We start from the raw sequence: 22,714 nt of genomic DNA, 5'->3' as shown, positions 1-22,714 counted from the left end.
TATGATACAACAGGCTTTAAGGAGTTAAACTCTTCATAGAAAAAAAATCTGTATTTGAAAGTTTGTTCAGTAACACAGAAAGCCATCTTAAGTTTGACTTTTATATTTATATATATTTTTTTCTAAAGAATATTTTTGGGCTTTTGCCTTTATTTTGATAGGATATCTGAGGAGAGACAGTGGGGGGAAACATGCACCAATAGTGCTGAGACCAGAAAACGATCCTTCGACCAGAGCGTTGAGGACTATAGCCTCTGTATAACAATCAATCAATCTTTATTAGTATAGCACTTTTCATACAAAACAATGTTACACAAATTGCTTTACACACAAACAAAATAAATATAAGAATACATGACCTTACCTCACCCCACCCACACCTCTCCCCCGTCCCGTAGTCCATACACAATATTGGCAAATATGTCATAAATAACAGATTCTGTATGATAAGGAACTTAGGTAGTGAGAAAGTGCCATCTAGTAATGTGTGCCTGCTCTACCCTCTGAGCTAAGGTGGTTCCCATTTTTATTGTTTTAATGAACATGTTTTTAAAATGAATCCAACCAATAAAGTGATTTTTTTCTTCAACTAAAGGTACAATAGAATTTTTACACACTGAATATTTCTTTGGGACAGAGCTGTGATGACAGTAACTGACATGTTTACATCAAAGACTGCAACATAACAGCATGAATTGTGACTGGACGCTGCAGTTCTGATACTGTATCTCATTCATGTTTTGTGCTGCTTATATATGACAGATGATGATTATCCCCTCCTATCAGTTGTGTGTTTTGTCATCCAAATTCCACCTGTAACACGCAATAACTCCATCCTTCTATCACTATCCCACATTTTTATTTCATGGATGAATTTAACATCATGAGGGAGAAAAGCTGTTAAAGTGGGTAACGCAATCCAAGAAGTTGGCACCACTTTTTTCAGCTATTCCCCCCATCATGTGAAATTCATCAATGAAACCAAAGCGGTGGTTTGTTGTTTTGTAAATACACCTTATAGAGTGTAGTTTTTATTGAACAGAGTTCACAATTCAAAACAAGAAGGAAGCAACAGAGCTAAGCAGCACGTCTCTACACGTCATCTTTTGTTGTTTTGATTTAGAGGCCCTTTGTGAGGGAATTTACATACTGTGCTGAGTTGATTTTTAAGATTAAAATGTAATTTTGGTATATTTTATCCCCCCAGTTGGGAGTTATGTCCCCCCGCTTGCTGTAATCTTCCACAAAACTCAGTTACGTAAGTGTCAACCAAGTGTGAATGAGAGGGGAAACCAGACCACACTTTGAGCAACTCTCAGGTCCTATCTGTGAATGGGAACAGACTCACTTTTCTAGGCTTCACATGATGAAATATTTTGTACGTGTTTTAAATCATTGTTTTTACTGTTATCACCAATGCACACAGAGTCAGTCAGATTATAAAAGTCAAATTAACTCTCATTAAAGAAGCCAGATTGAAACTGAGTTCACACACTTGAAACCTTTATTACTAGAGTTTTTTTACAATCATCAAACAGTACATTTATCATGAAGCATATAATAGAAAAAGAACATGTTCAGTGACATTCTTAAAAAGGTGCGAGTGAAAACATTTAAACACAGCCAACATGGCATGTTCTTCAGCTTTTTTATAAAGTATCTTAACATTTACATACAGTACGTCCATAAAGCTCCAATCTCTGAACAGATAAAGTAGATATAAGTTTAAGCTATGATTTATTATCATATGGTCATTTGTGATTGCTCTTTTTAGCATTAGTAAGTTGAGCATAACAAAAAAGATGTTTATTATAATGAAGGAGATCTTGACTTAAGCTTTTTTAGCCATATTTAACTTTCCAACCATGTTCATCTCATTTTGTCTGTTATACATATAGTGTTTTTAACAATACAAATACTCCATAAATTTCACTAGTATAGCTCTAAATTAATTATTAAAGCAGTAATAACCTGTAGCAGCTGTTCAGGTCCATCTAATTTTGTTACTAGATAATCCTAAGAGTCCTCTCTGAAGCCGCTGCAACATTTAAACACCACTAAATGAGCTCAGTGTTTTTCTTTGCAACAGTTCAGATAGTAGATATATGTTTAATGGTGAATTCCAGTGTTCAAAACATGGCACAGTGCTTTGAGTGAAAGAAAAGGTAAACAGAGCTTGTCTACTCATGAACAAATCAATCTGCTTGATTATTATAGAGACAAACTAAAGGTGGTGTCGCCCCTCAACATCACTGCGCAAAATCAGGTTGAAGGATGAGGAGGAGTCTGTGGAATAATGCTTTATTAACCGTGCTCAGTGAAGAGTAAAAAGCCTCTGTCCTTCACCTGTGGTGCATTACATTATTAGTGTGTTTGTGTGTTACTCTTACAATAAATTGTGGGTTAATCTCCACACACACAGTCGGCATGGATGAACTCTATTAGTAACACTGGTGACAATCAGTGGAGCGGGAGGTAAGATGGCGTGCAGATGAACACAAGTGTAGACAGGGTGTTTTATTTAGACATAGCTTTCTCTGCCTGGTGCCGCTGATGGCTGTGAGCGTGCCTGTCAAAACAAAGACATGACGTATGTTAACCATCACAGAAGTAAAATCACAGTCCTGTGTAGTAAATACTCAAATAAGAAGAACAAATAAAGAGGGTTCACCTGGTTAGGTCCTCGATGTCCACCAGCATGGCGTCCTGCTCAACATGCAGCTCGTCCCTCATCAGCAACAACTGCACCAGCTCCTCATTTAGGCCTGATTCAGAAAGAGAAGAGGACAGGTTAGACGTCATATTTTAATAGGTACATAGAATAATTCAATCAGCATTTTTATTTATTCCATATTTCATAGAACCGGCAGAATCCTCCTTCCTGAATTCCTTCTTGACCCTGATTCACCTCTTTGTGCTTGTGTTTGATACTCACTCTGAATCTGTGAGTGTAGGTCATTTGTGATGACTTGCAGCTGTCCCAGACTCATGTCCCTCATGTCCCCTCGTCGCAGATTCCTCTTCATCAGACCCTCACTGATGTGGGGCAGGTGGGGAAGCTGCATGTGTGAAAATCACACATAAAAAACATTACTGCAAAATTATGCAACCTGGATTGTGAAACCAGATTGAAACGTAATTCAATATGCACCAGAGTCAGCCAGATATATTTTATGAGAATCTTTCATGATTGGTTTGCAAAGGTCAGTTATTGGGGAGGCTGCTCTTTTGCCTTCCTCAGAATCAGTGGGTTATCCCCTTTTGTCCCTCACACAAAACAAAAACATTACAAACCAAGAATGATCCTCTGTTCAGAAAGCTCAAGTCCCTTTTATGGTTTTTATTGTGCTGTGTTTACTGTAACAGCAGACCACAGTCAATAATTTTATTTTCACTTTCCCCTTTCTTGTATGGCTTAGATGTTTTCTATTTTGGACTATTACCTGGAAGTATTTTTATAACAAGAAATTAAGCAAACACATGCTCTCTTTCTCTTTCCCTGATCAGTAACTCTCTTCCTCACTGACTAACCAGGTCAGCCACAGGTGAACGTCTGTGCAGTTGGATTTGCCTCTCCACTTCCACCTGCATGCGAGCCATGGGTCGAGCCAGAGCCAGCGCCACCCGGGCCTCCTCCTGCAGCCTCCGCTGCACCCGCCAGAACCCGCTGCAGTCATCCAATGGGTCCGAGTCCTCCTCTGCTGTGTCTCGGTCAGATAATGATGAGCTCTGCTTGCTCTGGAAGGGAAGTAATTTGAGTAATTTCATGACATTACTGGTGATGTGGTCTTGCACGTGATTCTTTTGTAAGTTAACGAGACTAGTGGGGCGAAACAGGAACACACAAGCACAAAGAGACTATCCACACTCTCTGCATACCACAGGGGATAGTGGCGTGTCCAAACTGGTCTCTGTCCTGCTGTCTTCAGCATCACTGTCTTTGTCACTGCTGCTGTCGTTCACAAAACACACCTGTAGATTCACCCCACTCTGCAGCCTGAAAGTACAAAACACACCGTAACAGAGATGAGGGGTAAAGCTGTGATCTTCAGTAGATAAAGAAAAAAATATCCAAAGTAAGAGTGAAACCTATGGAGACAAAAGAGAAATTACTAACCAACTGTACTGATTTATTAACATACCAATGTTGGGATTTTTTAAATCTACCTTCAAAAAGATATCTTTTTATTCATACCAAAATTTTGGACCAAGTTCTAGAGTCCATGGGGCACTCCTCTGTTTTTGTGTTTCAAAAAAGAAAAGTGTATCTCTTCATCCCAAAGGTTGTAAGAACTTATATACAGAAGTAGCAATGTTGATAAAATTACATTAAATATAATCTATTTGAAGCAAAACACTAAAAAAGAACACACCTGTTCACTTGCTTCTGTCCAATTAAGGAAAAATACAATGCAGATTGTTAAGGGTGTTTTATAATAGTTTCCCTGCTAGGAGCCTTGACCTTAGCCGCACCAGTGTGATATGAAAGAAGTGTATGTTCTATTGTAAACCTCAGCCTAATTGTGTGATAATAGTGCCTATCCTGGTTTAGCCCAAGCTTCTGTTGATGTAAAGGAGGAAAATGTTGACAGATGTTGCAGTATTTCAGTCTCCGTGGTTTTAGAAATATATCTGACCAGACTATGACCAATTAGAGGTGAATAAATACAGGTTATGTTCATGAGTCCATATATTTTTGGCCAGGAGGTGCATTAATGACACTATGCCCTAATCATGAAGAAAAAGCAAATTAGCAAATAAAAACTTAGATGAAACAATTTTGGTCACAAAAATAACATCATCTCCTCCACAGCAGTAAAACCTCAAACCCCAGCTTTTCCAAAAGCTCAAAACTCCATTCATTCAGTTCCAGATCACAACACTCTGACAGCACAAAGTAGCCTTTGACTAGGCTAGTATGAGAACAATAACTTCAAAAAGACCTCATAAACCTGACAGGGAAGTATTGGATATCCCAGAGGGTGCACCTGTACCTCTACTAGAGGTCACATGACTGTGTCACAGCCCCAGACTCATTCTAGGCATCACTTCTTCTTTCAGAAGCTCACAAAGGAACTATACTTCCTCAACAGTGTGTTATATCCTAACACCCACTTCATTAACAAAAAAAAAAAAAAAAAGCCTGAGAGCTAGACGGTACTAGAGGTCAAAGCTTTCATGAAAAGAAACCAGAGTTGTGTTGACGTTGTAGTGTGTTTGGTTAACCATCAGGTCTCTGATGTAATGCAGCTCTTTCCACTACGTGTCTTTGCATGTGTGCAAAACAAACATGAAATACCAAAGTTTCTGCAAAAATCATTCCCCTTTGTAATTGAGTTTTGGTTTCATATGTTAAACCCAGTGTTGGTCACACCCATCAATTTAAAATCATCAAGATTTTGGCACATTATAGATACATATACACTCTTTAAAGGTCACATTTCTGCACAGGGGATCCAAACTAATACAACAACTTAAATACAAATCAAAAAACATTCACTGTCAATTCCAACTTGATTTCAAGTTTTCAGTAGTGAACAAATTATGATTTATAGGGTGCACTTTTGACCACTGAACTAGCTGACACAACATATTATATTGAGTTTCTTAAACTATGTAGGATATATACCAAGTGAACATATAGATTTAGGTTGAGCCAAAATTTTCTTCGGGCTAAACTTTAAATGTTGGAACTATTTCAAATGACACATATATTATTATTGGAAAAAAAACTCAGCATTTTTCATTGTATCAACTTAGTGGCAACAGAAAGCATTAAGTTGGCACCCTTACTCACAAAGCTGAACTATTTTACACTTGGCTCTCATACTCATTTTCACAGCATTGTATTTAAACTGAATGCAAGAAACAAAATTAAGACAAAATTCACAGAGGCTCAGAAGGAGATATAAATAATTAAATAATTCAAATCTGTTTACATGGTTGCTTATTTTAGAAGATGCAGGCTAAATTCTCAATGGGAAATTTCATATTTTGGCAGTATTTTTACAATTTTCCACATCTGTCTGACTCATGATGTCTGGGAATTGCTGAGTTTCAATCTGAGCAGCACACACGTAACTGCTAACCACTTTGCCACCTCCTCTGTGCCTACTGTTTCCATGCATTGTTGTTCTGCTTGTGAGTTAATATTTAGTCTGATGTCACTTCCCATGAACTGACTGTGCCCTTTAACATGGCTTTCATTTTAGAGTTACTCATTCTTGTTCTCTTAAGTTTTAAGTTGTGATACAAACAAGGGACAGTGTGTACATACTTTTAATAGATTTGTTTTTTAGCTTCTAATGCAGTGTAACTCAACCCTGCTCATATGAAGAGCCAAATTGTTGATTTATCAGAATATGCAGAGAGTTTTGTTTCACCTTTCATTTTGATAAATTTTCTTTTATCTATAGTCGATTAAGATAATTATTTGGATTAAAAAGCTAGTTTAAACCATTATTTCATATCCCCATGTGTCAACTCCTTCAGATGTTCATAAACTCCGTCTGCTTATTAATTAAAATATCCGCTAATCTACACACACTAATAACGAATCTATTTAAAAAGATTAGTTTAATATGGTAAACATTTAAAGACAAAGATAGAAAATCATGAAATTCTAAGATCAGATACTTCAGATGGGTGAAAAATAAAAGATATGTGAAAATAATTCATTGTATTTTTTAAGTTTAAATATCATTAATGAGTATTGGATAACAAAAAAACTCGACATTCATCTTGAATCAATCAAACAAAATTTAGATAAATGTTAAAAACAAGATAAGTCAGATTCTGGTAGTGATCAATGATATTAATCTTGCTTGTTTTTTCTTGCAAATCTTGGATAGAAATATACAGACCAAAAATAAAGGCTGACTGTTGAATTTGACATTTAATGCCAAATGTATATAGGTGGGAAACAAAATAATTGATGTGACTTACAATGAATCATTTCTGATGTCGAAATTTCCCTTTTTTTTAAGGTTTTCTGGGAAACTATTTTTCCAAATACAATGGAAAAGAGCCACAAGCCACTATCAAATAGCCACATGTGGCTATTTGATGAGCCATGCGTCGAGTATGACTGTTCAAATGTTACTTTTTTAGAGACAGGGCATATGAGTGGGCAGCAGGGATGGGAGGATGGGGAATGACAGGCAGGAAAGGAGCTAAAGGTCACATTTCAACCCTAAGCCTCTGTTCATGGTGTGCACAGACCTAGCTGTTAGGACAACACCACCCCAACAAAGAATAACTAAAAGTGTATTTAAATTGATACCACCACATGCTTCTCTCCACTGTATCACCCATTGTTACTAGATAGACTGCGACAGTCATTTGCTGCCAACATGGGAAACCAACAACTCATAAAGTCAATTATATTAGTTTTATCTCTCATTTATGTGTTATTTACGCACAGTGCTTGCTAAACTGTTCTAACAGCCCTCTAACTTGGCTGTGACATAACTGCATGTATAGGCCATTTGGAGCTCAGTGTTATAAATGCCTAAAAGACATGGTAGTGAGAAAAATTGTGAACACTATCACATCACAGTGAGATCCACTCATCTCCAAATTGTCAGCTCTTGGAGGGACAAAATAAAATAGGCCTGGACAACTGAAAAAAATAAAATCAGGAGTGTATATGTTGTCTATTGGATGAAGAAGCTATCTTTACAGACTTACAGTATGTGAATCAGTATACACACAATCAAACAAGTTTAGTCTGATATTTAAGTCTGTTTGCCTGTGTGTTGAACAGGCTTGAAATGGAAAGTTCAGTTTGTCTGTTACATAGTCAATATGAGGATGTTTTTGTTCAAGCAGCACATAGCATCTGTGAAAGCAACGATTCGTTTAAAATTCAGAGATTAAAATAGATTAATGTTTTCAGAGAATCAATAATTCATTATATCTAGGGCATATCTCACTGTTACCCTGCCAACCAGCTAAGAATAAATTCTGTGAGAACATCTAAAGATCCAAAGTGTCAGCTGTCAGGAGCTGAAACACACAAATATTGGTGCTGTGCTTCAAAAGGCTACATTGATCAAACGGTAACACACTCAGACAAACACTTGATCCAAACCCACCGGGAGGACGGGCCGTTCTTGCTGCAGCTGGTGTAGATGACTGGCTCGTCGTCATAGAAACTGCCAAGGGCAAGTTTCTGCCTGATGGACTCTCTCTCGTTCCTCTGGGCCTGCCAGAGAGAAATATGTGAATACAAAGAACATTAATAAAAATTCTGCTGCTGCTGCTTTAACTCCACCTCTGCTTGGTTGACCAAGTGGGAATTATTTATGAGACGGATAATTAATCTGCTGTTTCAATTAAAGCTATAAATACATGCATTGTCCCAAAAATTATGCACTTTTTGGTGAGGAGGAGGAGGAGGAGGATGAAAAGAGAAAGAGGAGAGAGAAACTGAGGAGGATGAGAAAATTGTGATTATGTATGGAATAATGTGGCAAAGTCATGCAATCCAATTTGGTGCTTTTTCACACAAGCGGTGTGAAATCCAGCGGTGGCCTCACATGCTGCACTGTCCATGTAACTTTATGAATATGTTAGCAAAGCTTAGCAAACACAGTTATAACCCTGTTTTAGCTTTTTTAAATCTATAATGAACCTAGATAATTCACACAGGCATCAATCTGTTCTATTCCTGTTCTTATAACAGCTAACCTAAAACATGCAAGTCCAAATAAATAGTCTTTTTGAGAAGTCAGATTTACCACCTGACACACATAAAAACAGATTATCCCCAGAATATCAGGTGATGAACAACAGACACCAGAACATTTCTGGCCCGTTGTAGACTAGCTGCCTGCCCATGTTCTACCAGTGCATTATTTGATTTAACCTGGGATGATAGAAGACTTGACTAGTACTACCAGGATGGACTGGTATTGAAGATAGATGGATAAATTAATCTCCTGAGACCTAAGCCTTTGTTTGTAATACATTTTTAGTTTCTCCCACTTATTTTGGATTAGTAGGACCTGCTAAGTTAAAAAAAATCTGCCTTCTCTTTGAACAGGAAGCAGTTTTGCCCAAAAAAATCTCACGAAGATCCTGTTCAACAGAAAATACAGCACTGGATTGGTTTTAGAGCAAATGTAGTCAGTTGCTGGGGGTCTTCAGTCACTAAGAAATGGTGTCAGTCATTGAGAGTGGGATGGTGGAGTCATATTGATGGTGGACCACTTGGATTGTTCAGGCCAAACATCAACGATATTTCCATTAAAGGTTCTGAATTTATTGGAAATTTTCCTTTCCAAAATCAACACAAATTTCCAAAACTTATCTAAAATGTATGTGAAGATTCTTAAAGACATCTTAAAAAGTGTCCTATAAAAATGTTCACAAAATGTTTCAGTAAAACTTTGTCATAAAGTCTAAACAAAAACATTTGCCCCAAAATTCCATTTAAATTTATGGAAATATTTATGCAAATTCCTCCTTAAGTTTCTCATCAGATTCCCAAAATTGTACAAATAAATCCTTTAAATTCCATGATGATTCCAAAATGATGTAAAATTCCCCCATTAGGAGAGCTGAAATGTAATGTCCTCATGTGTATGCAGGATCTCAGGAGGTTAATGTGGCAGCTTTATCCAGATGACATCCGCATTCAACATCAAGGAAAAAGAACTGTCCTTTATTTTCTTTATATGTCTAGATCAAAAAACAGATCTAAGATGAAACATTTTCTTAATATTGTAAAAATGAGGCTTTCTTATAAAAACATTGTTTCCATTTACAGTTGCTCACATGTCTAGACAGCAGTCTCTCTTCAGAGTTAAATGGCTAAAAAGAAGCATGTTGTGCTAAATGTTCATGATACCATGTCATTCTGCTCTGTGAAAAGCAAGTTCACACCAATTTCTCCTTAATGATCCTAATCCTCTCTCCTCCGTAGAGAAGAGAGGAATAGTTCCTTTTAGACCAGAGATGCCCATCAACTTTTTGTTCCTAGTCTGCCCTGCTTTTTTCCTCCCCTTTCCCTCCTCTTCTTCTGTTTGTGTCTTCACCGTCATCGGATATTGCATTTTCACTTTGCTCTGAAGCTACACTTTAATCTTTTGTCATCTGCTCCCAATGTTTTAAGGCCATTTGTGTATTTTTTTAGTTCTCAGTCTTGTAGTCTCACAGGTTGTCATGAAATATTGCCAAACAAAATGACATGATTTCCTGTTCTTGCACCATGGTGAGAGAATTTTTATCATAAGATTATTCACAGTGCCCACATGTCCTAAGGCCGTTTGTGTGAACCTGTGACATGCACACTCATCACCCACAACCGTTGTATAACACCTCCACATTTAAGGATGTTCTTCCTACATGTAAAATGTCATATCTTTTTTTTAAATAACCTAAAACAGCCCTACGCAAACACCCTGTTTCTCTCATATTTTGCTTGATACTTTATTAGATCATCATAGGGCTGTGATGTAAGAGCATAAATCACAGTTGATCGCCTTCAGTTGACCGGCCAGAGCTCTGCTTCCTTATCCACAGCAGACAGCTGGATATCTGCCTTACTAACAGACTGTCTACTTTTTATTAATTCACACATAACCTATTTTACACTCCTTAATGAAACTGTAGGGTGTTGTAAAAGCCTCTTCTGATCTCTTTAAATGATGAAGAATTCAATTAGTGAGAGCTAAACAGCCATATCATATGATTATACCTATGTAAATAATAAAAGAGATGAATTCTTTAAAGTAGTTCAAGCAGATAAAAAAACAAGAGATGAACAGGTAAGTATCACACATGAACACACCCACATCCCCTCACATCCACACGTCCATTACGGCTGATTCATCCACAGCAGCTCGACCATGATGGATACCTATCACATATACCTGTGAATAACACGCTATGTCTGCTACGCCATCAGAATCACCAACATAGAAACACAAATCCACACCTGGTAAACGCGTTTCTCCTGGTGCACCATCCTTCAGCGCATCGTACTAAAACAGCCGCCCTGCCCTTCTCTACACTGCAGTGAAGCTAGACCCAGGAGACCCTCTCATATACTGCAGCTCCGAGCAGGCGAGAGAGCGAGTGAGGGAGGGAGGGGAGCAGTGAGAGGAGAGGGAGAGGCAGTAGGAAGAGAAGAGGAGGGGGATATGTGGGAGCAGGAAAGGAAAGAGTGGGAAGTGACGGAAGCAGAGAAGAAGAGAGAGATGGAAGAGGGAGGGGAGAGACAGAGCTCTCCTGACGTGCTATCTGCTCGTCCATCTCCCTTGTTTGCTTGCTCTCCCCTGGCTTCATTTGTCATGGTTTTAATTCAAATCTAAATAAAGGAAGAAATAGAAGCTGCAAGACATCTGTTATTGATTTAGAGATACAGGGTCATGTGATTGGTTGCATGCTACAGAGAGCAATAAGGGTTGCTAAAAGGCCAGGCTGACAAATGAGACTGCAACCCTGGAAAACAAAACCATTAAGGAAGCCACTGCTAAATCAATAATGCCTCTTCGAGTGAATGTCAGCGTTTTTAGCAGCACTGACGTGGCCATGTCTGCATCTGTGTGCTGTTCCAAATCAGAGCAGTGAAATTTTAATTGTACACTGTCCTGTTTGTTTTGTCTCCTTGAGGAATCTTCTCCAGCTCCCCATTTCACTTCACAGATTCAAGTGTGATGAGCTGGAAGAGAAATGAGGAAGTGCAGGGTCAACGTGCTCACACGTGCGAATGAAAGCACAAATACACACACACAGACATACTTGCACTCAGTTCCCACAGCGCTGTGTCACAGTGCAGCTCTGGGATTAGACAGCAAAGCTTTTTGAATCATCTTTCATCCTTCATCAGTATCTAACAGTAGAAAACCTCAGCATTGCAGCCTATTTTCATTTCTCTAAGGCCTATTTATACATAATTTTCATGTATTACCTCCTGGCCTGCACACAGAATTGGCGTGGCCCCTGAAAAGCCCTGTGAAAGGGCCCTCCCCAGGTGGGATTTATTAACATAAACACATGAATATTGGATCAATAGTACAAGCCTCCTGGCTTGCATTTGCCTCTGTTTAAAGCTGAAAAGTATGATAAGAAGTTATTGCTGCATGTGTTCAAATGTTCCCTAGGAAGTTGCCTCAATTTCTTTGTTTTTTGGTATCCTGATTTTTTTCATGGCGTAGCTATGAAGTCTAAGATTGGTTCAGTTCAACTGGCCTTTCCATGCAGTCAACTTTAATGAAAAAAGGCTTATTCACTTCTAAGAAAGGGCTCTTGCGTTTTTAAACAGGTTACTGAAGCGCTTATGAATAAATGTGTATGTTTGTTGCTTTAATGAGAATGGTTGATATTCAGGATAAAATAAAAGGAGGTTGTTAAAGCTTAACTTTACAATGGACCATGTTTTGCCAACCTCCATGGGTCCAGCTGGCAGCTGGCTCCCAGGACCCCCCCAACCCCTTCGTAATAAAGTGCAATACAACAGCAAATTTCATTTGCTAAGTGCTACTGACAGTCATGTGGAAGCGCAAGCCAAAAACTGGCAAAAACTGGCTGGTACTATAAATACTCATATTAAAAACTACCCAGTAAAGTATTACAAATACACAACAAAGCAAATCATTTATTGCAACAAGAGTAATGTAATTGGTCCCTTTCCATCCCTGGAAATAAAGTATACATGGTCAAATTGAGCATGTTTTTAATGCATAAATATTTTTATGTTTTCAATTTCTGATAACTTACAAATTTCACTTGTTGCATTTTTGTTATTTGGGGATATATGCTAAAGTACCACTCACTCTCTACCTTATCCTGTCTCACTCTGTTTTTGTAGATTTCAAAGGTTCAGCAGACTTTTTCAGAACAACAGGAATCAGAAGAAGTAGTTCAGTGCTTGTGCAACCCGGTTGGAGAGGACAGAGAAAGACAATCACTCACAGAGATGCTGGACAGTCTGCTTCGACCTCTGCTGTAACAGTCCTCTGCCTGTGGTGTGAAGATATCTTGGAGCTCTTCAGCCCAACTGCGGCTGTTAACCATGTAGCCTCTTCCTCCTTTCTGGTTTTGTGTGCCATCATTTTCACATTCCTCCCACCAATGTCCACCTGTGGTCTTTCTCATGAATACATCTCCGTCCTCTTCCTCATCCATGTCTACATCATAGTCATCCATGATGAAAAGCAGTATGGAGTGAGTGGAGCAAACGTTAGTGATGGAGGCAGGACTTGATAGCCTGACAGGGATTATGACCACAGATGAAATAAAGATATTCAGACAGCAGAATGAATGCTGTGTATGGCAGTTTCTTCAGTTTATCTTTATTATCCCCTGTGATAGTACAGACAGAAATACACAGATTTAACTAAAGGGTTGGCTTAAACTTTAGATTCTATCCTTTTTAAATCTATGAATCATTTCTTAAAAATTAACACACTGTTAGCTAGCCTTGGTTTATGTTTGTATCATGCTTTTTCCTGCCTGTCTCTGTGAAGAGATATGAAACAAATCAAATTTTGACATTATTTAACATATCCTATTTGAATTAAATTTCATCCAGCTGTAAAATAATGAGGCAAAATTTATACATGTTATATAAATACAACTCACCTTCATTGAAGAGTGCAAACTGCTCCTCATAATATTTTAATTCAGTTTCAACACTTATAATGAAACAGAGTTAAGTAAAAGGACAGCCTTCTTCCATGCTGAACAAAGAAATGTGATGACCTCTGAAATAGTGGATTTTAGGATTTCTTGGTCCTCTGCAGAATATTCCTTTCTATATCCTCAGTGCTCCATAATTTCAGCCAGCTAACATCGAAGAACTGAAGTAAATGAAATGGAATAAATATAGGCATGCATCCTTGCTTACACGTCTCTGTGTTGTCACGTGCGGCGTAGTTTCAGTGATGTGTGTAGATTTGTGTGTGTGTCCATCGTCACTGGGTGCCCAGAGGAAAGAGCACCATGTGGAAATATATAGGAACGGACAGAATGGGGATGTGTATGTGCCGTGTGAGTGTGTATGGAAGGAAGTTAGGGGGGGTTAGCAGAAAAAAAAAATAACAGTTTTATATTTGGACAGGACAAAGATTTAAACAAAATCAGATTAATTGTGTAGTTTAAAATTTGCTCTCAAATGTCCTTCTCTGCACTGCCTCCTCACAACAATAGTTGATTTCATCTACTGGCATTCACATAGGGCCTGCAACCAGTCAGCATTTGGCAGCTTCATTAGGTCTCGTATACACCTGTTTTCAGAAATAATCCCAAACCATGAAGTTGACCATGTTCATGCGTTTTGGACCTGTCCTCTCATTCAGCCTTTCTGGAAGGAGGTGCCAACAATTATTTCAGAAATCTTGGGCATCACTATCAGTACAACAGTTACATCCCTATTTCCTCCGAAAAATCTTTCTCGCAGCTAGCAAAAAAGGCCATTACAAAGTGCTGGGTACAGAAAAACTGTCCAACTGCTTGCCTCCTTGTTAGCATTGTTAAACAGTTGTATCTTTTGGAACAATTGACCTACTCTATACAACTCCAAAAAGATAGGAGAGAAATGGTGAGGGAAAAAATCTATATTTAGCCAATTAAAATGCTTTAATGATGGTATGCATGTATTTGGATATGGGTATATGGGCATATATATCTCTGTATACAAGCTTTTGTGCAACAATTCAATTGAGTGAGGCAAATTTCTTGCCCTTTACCCTGGTCCAATCCAAGACCTTGACCCTTTGTCTTGTTTTTTTCACTGTACTTGATGTCAACCTTGTTTTATCAAAAGGCTAAATAAGTTTTTTTTTTAACCTAAACACACAATACATAGACATCCACATGAAAATGCAACAACCCAGTGTTGCATTCCAAAAAGAGCATGCCAATATGTAGTCTGTTCTTCACTGTTTGGTTAGAGCTGTAGCATGGTCATGCAAAAATTCTCCATCCTCTGCCGTGACTGTTTCATTTTCATAGTTGGCCCACCAACCCAAACCAGGGCTTGTGCAATATCAGACGTTTGCAGCGGGTTTGCATTTTTAGAGTACTGTATGAAGCATCAGTGACCTCTAGTATATTCAGACATCTGTTCAACATGGTGGGAGAGCAACTGCTTATGTATGCATGTTAAAAGTCCACATAGTAACATTAACACCAGCACAAGTTTAGCCAAGTCCACTATTGCTGGTTAAAAATAATTCACACAAGTGAAAACAGAAAAGTTGTGTATGAAGTTTAAAGTCAAGATTTATCCAAAAGGTGCATTTTCTATGACCTTCAATGACCAAAGCCCTTTTTCCATGTGTTCAAAAGGTCAAAACAAAACAGTTTTTAAAAATAACGATCTACATGCAGACTTTGCCATTGAGCAATAAGATCCTGTGCATGTGCAGAGAACGTGTTTAAATTAGCACAAAAACAAACAAAACCAGACATAACAGCACATGATTGTTCACCATTCTTCCAAGGCTTGACTCAGCAGTGATCATTCAGAATTTTCTGGCACAAGCTTTAATTCTCTAATGCCCAGCTTGACAATTGACTGCATAAATCATGATGCCAATATAGTTGCTTATTACGTATTTCAAGTCAGTTTGTGCATTAGTAATTTCTGCCTACATTTCAGTCCCAGTTTTTTTAAAGGAAATCAGAAGCCAGGAAATGCACTCATTATAAACCAGTCCTATGAAATTGTGATTTGTCCTGCCACTGGCTGCAACATTCATTGTATAACATGAAAGTTTAGACAAATACAAGTAAGACCAAGTATTGATTAAAATGTTTATTGAATGCACAGTATAGTAGACACCAGATCCTGAAAGAAAAAAAAACCTGATTAAGACACCATACTAAAAGTCACATTACTTCAAACAAACTTGAAGTGAGGCTTACCTTTGAAGTTGGTTCTCTTTCAGCTAAGACTTTTCCTACTGTAACAGAGGGTTGATTTGGCCTGTTGAGTGGGGATACCAGGGCACAGGTTCCCAGTAGTTGAAGCCCGGGTGTGGATTTGCACGAGGCTGGGGTCCAGATTTGTAGCTAGTATGAGGCATCAACTTCAGATCATCTGGGTATTTGCCTGCCTTTTTGGATTTATATGAAACATACGGCTGGAAGGGGTTCAAGTAGTAAGGCACGAATGGACTCATTGGACCCGGATAGGTGCCTGAGCCAGGCTTTGTGGTTTGAGCAGTTGTAGGGGAGGCAGTAGTAGGCTTCTTCGTAGTAGTAGGCTTCTTCGTAGTAGTAGGCTTCTTTGTAGTAGTAGGCTTCTTCGTAGTAGTAGGCTTCTTCGTCGTTGTAGGCTTCTTCGTCGTTGTAGGCTTCTTCGTCGTTGTAGGCTTCTTCGTCGTTGTAGCAGCACTCTGTGTGGAAGTCAAACCTGGTTTGGCAGTTGTAGTTGGTGGCTTAGTTGTTTGAATGCCTGGGGGGTTTCCGTAGAAGTGTTGGATTAAAGGGTAATAGTAAATGTCTGCATTATTAGGGAGTTGGGGCAAAGGATGTCCGGGTGGTGGGTAGTAGGGATAGTAAGGAAAATATGGTGGGTAATAGGGAGGTGGTGGTTTGACAGTAGTCTTGGTGGTTGTTGCTGATACAGTGGTGGTAGGTCCAGTGATGGTGGTTGGCAGTGCAGAAGTCGGTGGTGCAGTGGTTGTCACTGGGGGACGTGGGAGAGGATAGTACGGATAGTACGGGTAATAAGGGTAGTAGGGGTAGTAGTAAGGATAGGCAGCAGATGGCTTAGTTGTCTTTGTGGGGGCAGTAGTTGTTGCTGTGGTTGTGTCAGGCTTGGCGGTGGTAGTAGTTGGAGCCGGAGTCGTCGTCATGTACATGCTATAGTAGTGATGAAAATATGAATATGGGTCATACATAGACAGGGGATAGTTTGTGTGCCGTTTAAAACGATTCAGGCTTGAGGGTTTGAGAGGGGAGCGAAGTGTCTGGGGCTTTTGAAGAGATTTGGGGTTAGCAGGTGGTGAAGCAGAAGTTGGCTCAGGGCAGGTGAATGTGACTGGAGTGTCGTGCCAAGTCACTGGCAACATGTAATGTCCATCCTAAAATAAAGATGATACACATGGTAAGTATATCTTTGTCACAGTTTCTTTAACTTTACTTTGTTCCACCTAATTAAACCAGCTCTCCCAGAACCACAACCATAATTAGATAAAAGCTATAGCCTTTCTATGTACACTTTCATCTGCCATTTCATCAAATCAGAGGATAAAGTATACCTTTTGTATAACATTACAGCCATTAAACGGAACTACCAGTACAAGGCCCAGAGCATTTTGTTTTATGAAGTAGCCACAGGTTTTAGGTACTTGTATCAGAGGCATGGGGGAGGCATTGCCTAAGAGGGAGACAGAATTAAATCCATGTTAGCTTGTCCTGTGCCAACTGTTCTAATAAAGTGACATTCAAGTTAAAATTCATGTCAATACCCATGTTGAGCTGTAAGTCAGCAGCTCCAGGTCCCATGGCTCTGAACTTCATTTTCTTTTGACCACATTGCAGAGAAGGATTTAAGTGCTGCCATGCTACTTCATTAGTCATGTTTTCCTCCAGGAGTGTTGTCCGCTCCAGCATCCCTTGAAAAGGTGAAGAAGTGCAAACATGAAGTAAGATAGACCACAGCTTTTGACTTCATTACTGCATTCACACACAGATAAAGAAGCTCACCTGTGCCATCTGATTTACTGGATTCAACAGGCACCAGTCCATTTTTTTCTGTAGCAGCAGCAGAGGCCGACTCAGACTTGAAGTTCAGCTTTTTTCCACCAAAGACAATTCTTCCAGTTCTCACATTTATCACTGTGGCCTCAATTACTTCATTTTCCTGCTTTCCTTTTTCACTCAAGCCAAAGAAGCTAAAACAAGAGAAACTTTGCACCAAAGTGCACAGGACTAATATGACTGCCACAGTTTCAGGTGACCTGCATCCCTTTCCATCTTCACCTGCCATACCGGAGCCACACACTCAGAGCAGACGGAGCGCAACTCTCTGTGGAGCAGAAGCAGAGTCACAGTTTTAAATACAGAGACTAATCAGCTGGTCAAATACAACCACCTGTGGCAACAGGTGTTCTGATTAAGCACCTTTGATGCATAATTAAACATCCTTGGTCAAATGTGCAGGGTTGTGTTTGATAAGGTGGCTACTTTGCAATAAGTATTTGAGGTATTTAGTTATTGTTCAGTGATGTGGGGTTTTGATGTCTAAAATATGTTTAAAAAGTCCCTCAACTGGTGTTTTATTTGGATGTTATATATCTTTTCATTGTTTATTATAAGAAAGACAAGTTACTGTCGGATATTTTTGCCAGCCGTGCTTGTTATTGCTGCCCTTCCAATATAATACCTGTCTATAGATGTAGATGAGCACTCAAGAACAACACATAAGGGCCCAACATAAGCCTGCAGTTTTAGTCCAGCCATAGTGGAAATAATTTACATCTAATAGGAGTCACAAAACTCCCCATATATTTAATCTCTATTGGTTGAGTATACCCGATTAATTCTACTAAAACAAAATATGTATAAATGATGCGGTAATTATATTTTTAAAAATGTAAGAAAATTAAAAGGCAAAAAGGAACCAATTTCAGTTCTAAAAACAAGTGTGGATTTGAGGATCTGTAATGAAAAATAACAATAATACATTCAAAGAAAATGAAAAAGTATGCAAATACACCAAGAATGTGTTCATATTAAAGTTCTGCTGAACACCTTGTATGTTTGTTTTTTTCTGCTAGCAATGACAGCTCATTAGATGGGAGAGAGAAGGGGAAAATTTGAGCTTATAAGCTCACCAAGCTGCGCCATGTTCTGGTCACTGCTGGTAGTGTGACGTCATTTGGCCGGAGAGTTCTATTTTGCTGCTAGAATCAGCTGCACATGTCTGCTACAGCACGCTTGCTGGCTCTGTCCCCGCCCCCGCTGTCAAAACCCTGTCATTCTCCGTAAGTTTTACTCCAATATATCTCCCTACAAGTATCTTGATTCAGTGTTCAGTGAAACCCTGCCAGGAGCTTTTCAAAATAAAAGCATTATGTCCAAATGAGGGACTTGCTCCAAACGAAACACTGCAGCGTAATTTTACTTTGAAATGCACAAACTAGAAGTATTTCGCACTGTGTTTATCTTTACCTGCCATATTGCACAGTGTGGAAAAAGAAAGATTCTTAAATAAATTTAGTAGCAGTTTGGAGAACAGCTTTATTAGACACATTTAGTTTGTGGCCTTCATCAGGTTTTTTAACAGATTTCAAACATAATCCACCAGTGTAGATGTACATATTTGCTACAACGTAAATATGGCTCTCAACATCATTTTCCTGTCTATTTTGACTGACAACTGCTCATGATGCACAGCAAAAAATCAAAGTTTGTGAGAAGTGCGTATCAGCTTGTGGGTTGCCAGTCTGAAACAGCTGGTTAAGTCAAAGTACGCTGAGGAGGATCTGGCCAAATCATGTCACACTACCTGTACAGACCGAAACATGGCGGCCTCCTCATGGGTTTAAGCTCAAATTTACAAAGCATGCAGATATCTAGTGAATTTTTTTTTCCAATGTACAGCGGTACAAATATCTATCCAATAAGGTGAATTTGTCTGATTATGAAGGGTTCCATTTAAGATCTGCTTACAGGAAGGTATCCAAGAACAGCAACCTCCAAGGTATCTGAGGATAAAGAAATACTACTGAAGGATGATAGTTTCAGAATCAATAGAAATCTCCTTTTGCCAGATATTAATACAAGCTCAGCTTCATGGATGGTGCCAATTTTGAATTTCAGACTCCGCTCAAATGGTTAGACCATGGGGACAGCAGATTGGTAGTCTCAAATGTCAGTTTTAGAGTTGAAGGAATTAACTTGACAAAAACCCTAAATCATCCCAGGGACTCATTTGCTCAATTCCAGGTCTACCAGACAGTTTCTCCCAATGTATCACTTAACAAAATCAGAAACTTCAGTAACAAATTAATCCAGCTATTTTTTTTTTTTTTTAGCTGTAGCATGTAGAATTAGGCATCCATTAGACACAATAAGTTTCCTGTAGAACGTCTACCTTTTTCCACCATGCTTACGTAGACACTGCAGGAACTTAAATCGTTAAATTGACAATGGGAAATGCAAAAGATCAGATGGTGCCCATGTTCTTTAAACAATTTATTTGAGATGTCATTTTGAATACATTTAGCATGTTACACTGGACGACGGGGGTAAGGCATTGGATAGGGAGGAAATGGCATGAATGGATATGGAGGATAGTGAACATGTGGATGAAAATGTGGTGGAGGCCGAGGGGGGTCTGTCTTCTTAGTGGTGGTTGTTGTGATAGTCGTCGTTGTGGTGGGAGGAGTCGTTGGCTTTGTTGTAGTTTGTGGCTTCAAAGTTGGCTGTGGCTGATAGGGAGGGTAAAGAGGGGGGAAGAAAGGAGGGTATGGATAATAGGGAGGGTATGGAAAATATGGTGGAAACCTGGGAGGCTGGGGTTTAGTTGTTGGTTTTGTTGTCGTCATCTGGGTAGTAGTTTGTTTGGTAGTTGTGGTTGGTGCCGCAGTTGTTGGTTTAGGTCCAGGGTACGGCCATGGAAAGGGAGGGTAGTATGGTGGGAAGTATGGGTAAGGGAACTTGGGAGGATGGATTGACGTTGCTGGCTTTGCAGTCGTGGTGGGTACAGAGGTAGTCGGCTTGGCTGTCGTCATTGGAAAAGGATAAGGAAAGCTGGGATAATGGGGGAGGTAAGGTGGGTACACTGGAAATTGAGGCATGCCAGGTTTCTTTACATTAGTCTTGGTGGTTGGGGCCTTCGTAGGTTCTGGCATTGATGGGTACTGAGGGGGATAGTGTGGATGGGAGGGATACTGGGGAACTTGAGGATCTGAGACATAGGGATTCTTGTTGGCAGGTTGTGAGAGAGGCACCTGAGGGTGTGATGGAGGATGGTTAGGTGCAGCACCTGCTCCAGGACACAGGAGTAGGACTGGAATTCCCTGCCAGCGCATTGGAAGCACATGGTTTCCACCCTTGGTAGGAAAAACAAAGAATGTAAGACAGCCATAAAAAGGCATCAACTGCATTATTTTTTTAAACTAGGCTACAAAACTAAGACCTTCAACTGACATGTGACAAGTTCTCCAGAATAGACTTCACCATATATAGAAGCATTATTAACATTTTAGTCACACAAGTATTGAATTTTATCTAGACAACTGCATATTTGAACTAGCTAAAACAGTTCCCGGATGATCACATCTTCCACCATGGATATGAGTGGAGTAGCAAATTGCTATATTCAGTAAAAAACATTACCTCCTGAAGCATGTTGCAGCCATCATAGGGGACCGACATCACAAGTGAAAGGGGGTTCTTCTGCATGGTGTAGCCACAGGAGGGAGGGACCTGGGACAGAGGCAGTGGAGGTGCATGCCCTGTGTGGACAAACTCATTTAAACTGTAGTCATGTGTAGAAATAACTGTAGGTCTACTGTATTGTTCTAAGACACTGATGGTATTAAACCTCGTTTAAATTACCTTGTTCCACTGCAAACTGTGAAGCACCTGGTCCCACTACTCTGAACTTCATCTGGTCTCCACCACACTGCAGGGAAGGAGACATGCGCCTCCATGAAGCTCCTCCACTGCTTGCATCCTGCATTTGTCCTTTATACCAGCCTGAATAGGCAAATATTTCATGAGAAGCCGCAAATAGTCATTGAACACTCAATACCATGAAGATTTTTTTTCTTACCTGTGAAGTCTGCTTGATAAGCAGTTTCATCTTCTGATGAAACGTCTGAGGATTTTTGGGTCCCATTTAAAGCCTGAGGCTCAGAGCCAGAGCCTCTCTCAAAAACTCTCCCGAAAACTATTCTCCCCTCCTGGACGGCTGTTGATTTGGGTGCGTTATCGTCGGTTCGTCCTTCTCCTCTCTCCGTTTTCCTCAACCTGTAACAGTCTATCGTTTGCGACAGATAACACGTGAAAATAACAACTAGAGCCAAGTAAACAGAGGCATTTCTCCTTTTTCGCGTCATTCTGTCAAGACTCCTGGAACAGGATAGCCTAGGAGTTGCCCCTTCTCTCGCCCTGTTTCAAATGCAGCACTTAAAGTCAGCAGCAGCTGCTGCGACAGCCAATCGGAAACGGCGCGAGGTGGTTGGATTGGTTGCTCTCTAATCATGTATCTATTTCACCTGGGCATCACCATGTCAACAAACAGGGGAGGAAGTGGAGCTAATGATGGATTTCAATGCCAAGCTTCCAATGTATCTTATTTTCAGAGGCAGATATTCCAGTAATATTTATTATCTAGAAGCCAAATATCAGAGCAAAAACATGGGTTGATCGTCTCACTTTTTACTCTCCTGTTCTTAATCAGAGGAAGGTTCAGAGCTTGAAGAGAAAGTTATGTCTTTTATTCTTACTCATCATTTGAACATATATTTGCCATCAAAGACACTGTGGTCTGTGTATGAAGGTGAAGGTAAAAAATACATGATAAATGGGAGGTGATAAAAACACGTGAATTCAAAAATGACTGCATTCAGAGTCATTTTTGTGTCATTTTAGGTTTTTCTACTGTCTTAAACAAAGGGTGATTGCTTTTCTAATTCGATATAGACATGCTTTTATTGGTGGATCAAAGATTTTAACATGAACTTAACCACGGCAAAAGGAACTTGCTATGGATGAAAAAAAATTAAAAAGTTCAATGTTTGAT

General features: G+C 39.4%; 3 protein-coding genes across 4 annotated transcripts; all 3 read right to left on the bottom strand.

Annotated features, from left to right (window-relative positions):
• Positions 1-1,404: 1,404 nt before the first annotated feature.
• On the bottom strand, positions 1,405-11,080 carry zgc:153615 (uncharacterized protein LOC777747 homolog). The gene is made up of 7 exons (XM_041803932.1): positions 10,943-11,080; positions 8,097-8,206; positions 3,880-3,997; positions 3,532-3,738; positions 2,936-3,059; positions 2,672-2,765; positions 1,405-2,569 (listed from the first exon to the last, which is right to left on the bottom strand). Exons 1-7 carry the CDS (start codon positions 10,970-10,972, stop codon positions 2,518-2,520), a joined length of 735 nt encoding a protein of 244 aa, XP_041659866.1. The 5' UTR covers positions 10,973-11,080; the 3' UTR covers positions 1,405-2,517.
• Positions 11,081-15,751: 4,671 nt separating this feature from the next.
• LOC121519588 (mucin-2-like) lies at positions 15,752-18,005 on the bottom strand. 2 transcript variants are annotated; one of them, XM_041802346.1, is made up of 6 exons: positions 17,665-18,005; positions 17,427-17,573; positions 17,217-17,335; positions 16,267-17,039; positions 15,877-16,194; positions 15,752-15,799 (listed from the first exon to the last, which is right to left on the bottom strand). In XM_041802346.1, exons 1-5 carry the CDS (start codon positions 17,945-17,947, stop codon positions 15,912-15,914), a joined length of 1,605 nt encoding a protein of 534 aa, XP_041658280.1. In that variant the 5' UTR covers positions 17,948-18,005; the 3' UTR covers positions 15,752-15,799; positions 15,877-15,911. The 2 variants fall into 2 exon arrangements, with proteins under 2 accessions (XP_041658280.1, XP_041658279.1); XM_041802345.1 differs by having other exon boundaries at positions 15,877-17,039.
• Positions 18,006-20,144: 2,139 nt separating this feature from the next.
• Positions 20,145-22,097, bottom strand: LOC121519626 (proline-rich extensin-like protein EPR1). The gene is made up of 4 exons (XM_041802409.1): positions 21,743-22,097; positions 21,526-21,666; positions 21,304-21,422; positions 20,145-21,017 (listed from the first exon to the last, which is right to left on the bottom strand). The coding sequence occupies exons 1-4, from the start codon at positions 22,026-22,028 to the stop codon at positions 20,193-20,195; spliced, it is 1,371 nt and encodes a 456-aa protein (XP_041658343.1). The 5' UTR covers positions 22,029-22,097; the 3' UTR covers positions 20,145-20,192.
• Positions 22,098-22,714: the final 617 nt, after the last annotated feature.

Source organism: Cheilinus undulatus, linkage group 13, assembly GCF_018320785.1.
Source record: "Cheilinus undulatus linkage group 13, ASM1832078v1, whole genome shotgun sequence".
NCBI classification, from domain to species: domain Eukaryota; kingdom Metazoa; phylum Chordata; class Actinopteri; order Labriformes; family Labridae; genus Cheilinus; species Cheilinus undulatus.
This window is presented reverse-complemented; position numbering and strand designations above follow the sequence as displayed.

What these genes read in the sequence shown, in the direction of transcription:
- zgc:153615 (XM_041803932.1), bottom strand. Translation starts at nt 10,972, where the DNA reads ATGGTGCACCAGGAGAAACGCGTTTACCAG. An exon ending in GTTCACCTGTGGCTGACCTG is followed by an intron (nt 3,060 to 3,531) that starts GTTAGTCAGTGA and finishes TCACACATGCAG; the next exon opens with CTTCCCCACCTGCCCCACAT. An exon ending in CCTACACTCACAGATTCAGA is followed by an intron (nt 2,766 to 2,935) that starts GTGAGTATCAAA and finishes TTTCTGAATCAG; the next exon opens with GCCTAAATGAGGAGCTGGTG.
- LOC121519588 (XM_041802345.1), bottom strand. Translation starts at nt 17,947, where the DNA reads ATGGCAGGTGAAGATGGAAAGGGATGCAGGTCACCTGAAACTGTGGCA. An exon ending in TGACTTACAGCTCAACATGG is followed by an intron (nt 17,336 to 17,426) that starts GTATTGACATGA and finishes TCTCCCTCTTAG; the next exon opens with GCAATGCCTCCCCCATGCCT. An exon ending in GCTGTAATGTTATACAAAAG is followed by an intron (nt 17,040 to 17,216) that starts GTATACTTTATC and finishes TCTTTATTTTAG; the next exon opens with GATGGACATTACATGTTGCC.
- LOC121519626 (XM_041802409.1), bottom strand. Translation starts at nt 22,028, where the DNA reads ATGACGCGAAAAAGGAGAAATGCCTCTGTTTACTTGGCTCTAGTTGTT. An exon ending in ACAGTTTGCAGTGGAACAAG is followed by an intron (nt 21,423 to 21,525) that starts GTAATTTAAACG and finishes TTGTCCACACAG; the next exon opens with GGCATGCACCTCCACTGCCT. An exon ending in GCTGCAACATGCTTCAGGAG is followed by an intron (nt 21,018 to 21,303) that starts GTAATGTTTTTT and finishes TTTCCTACCAAG; the next exon opens with GGTGGAAACCATGTGCTTCC.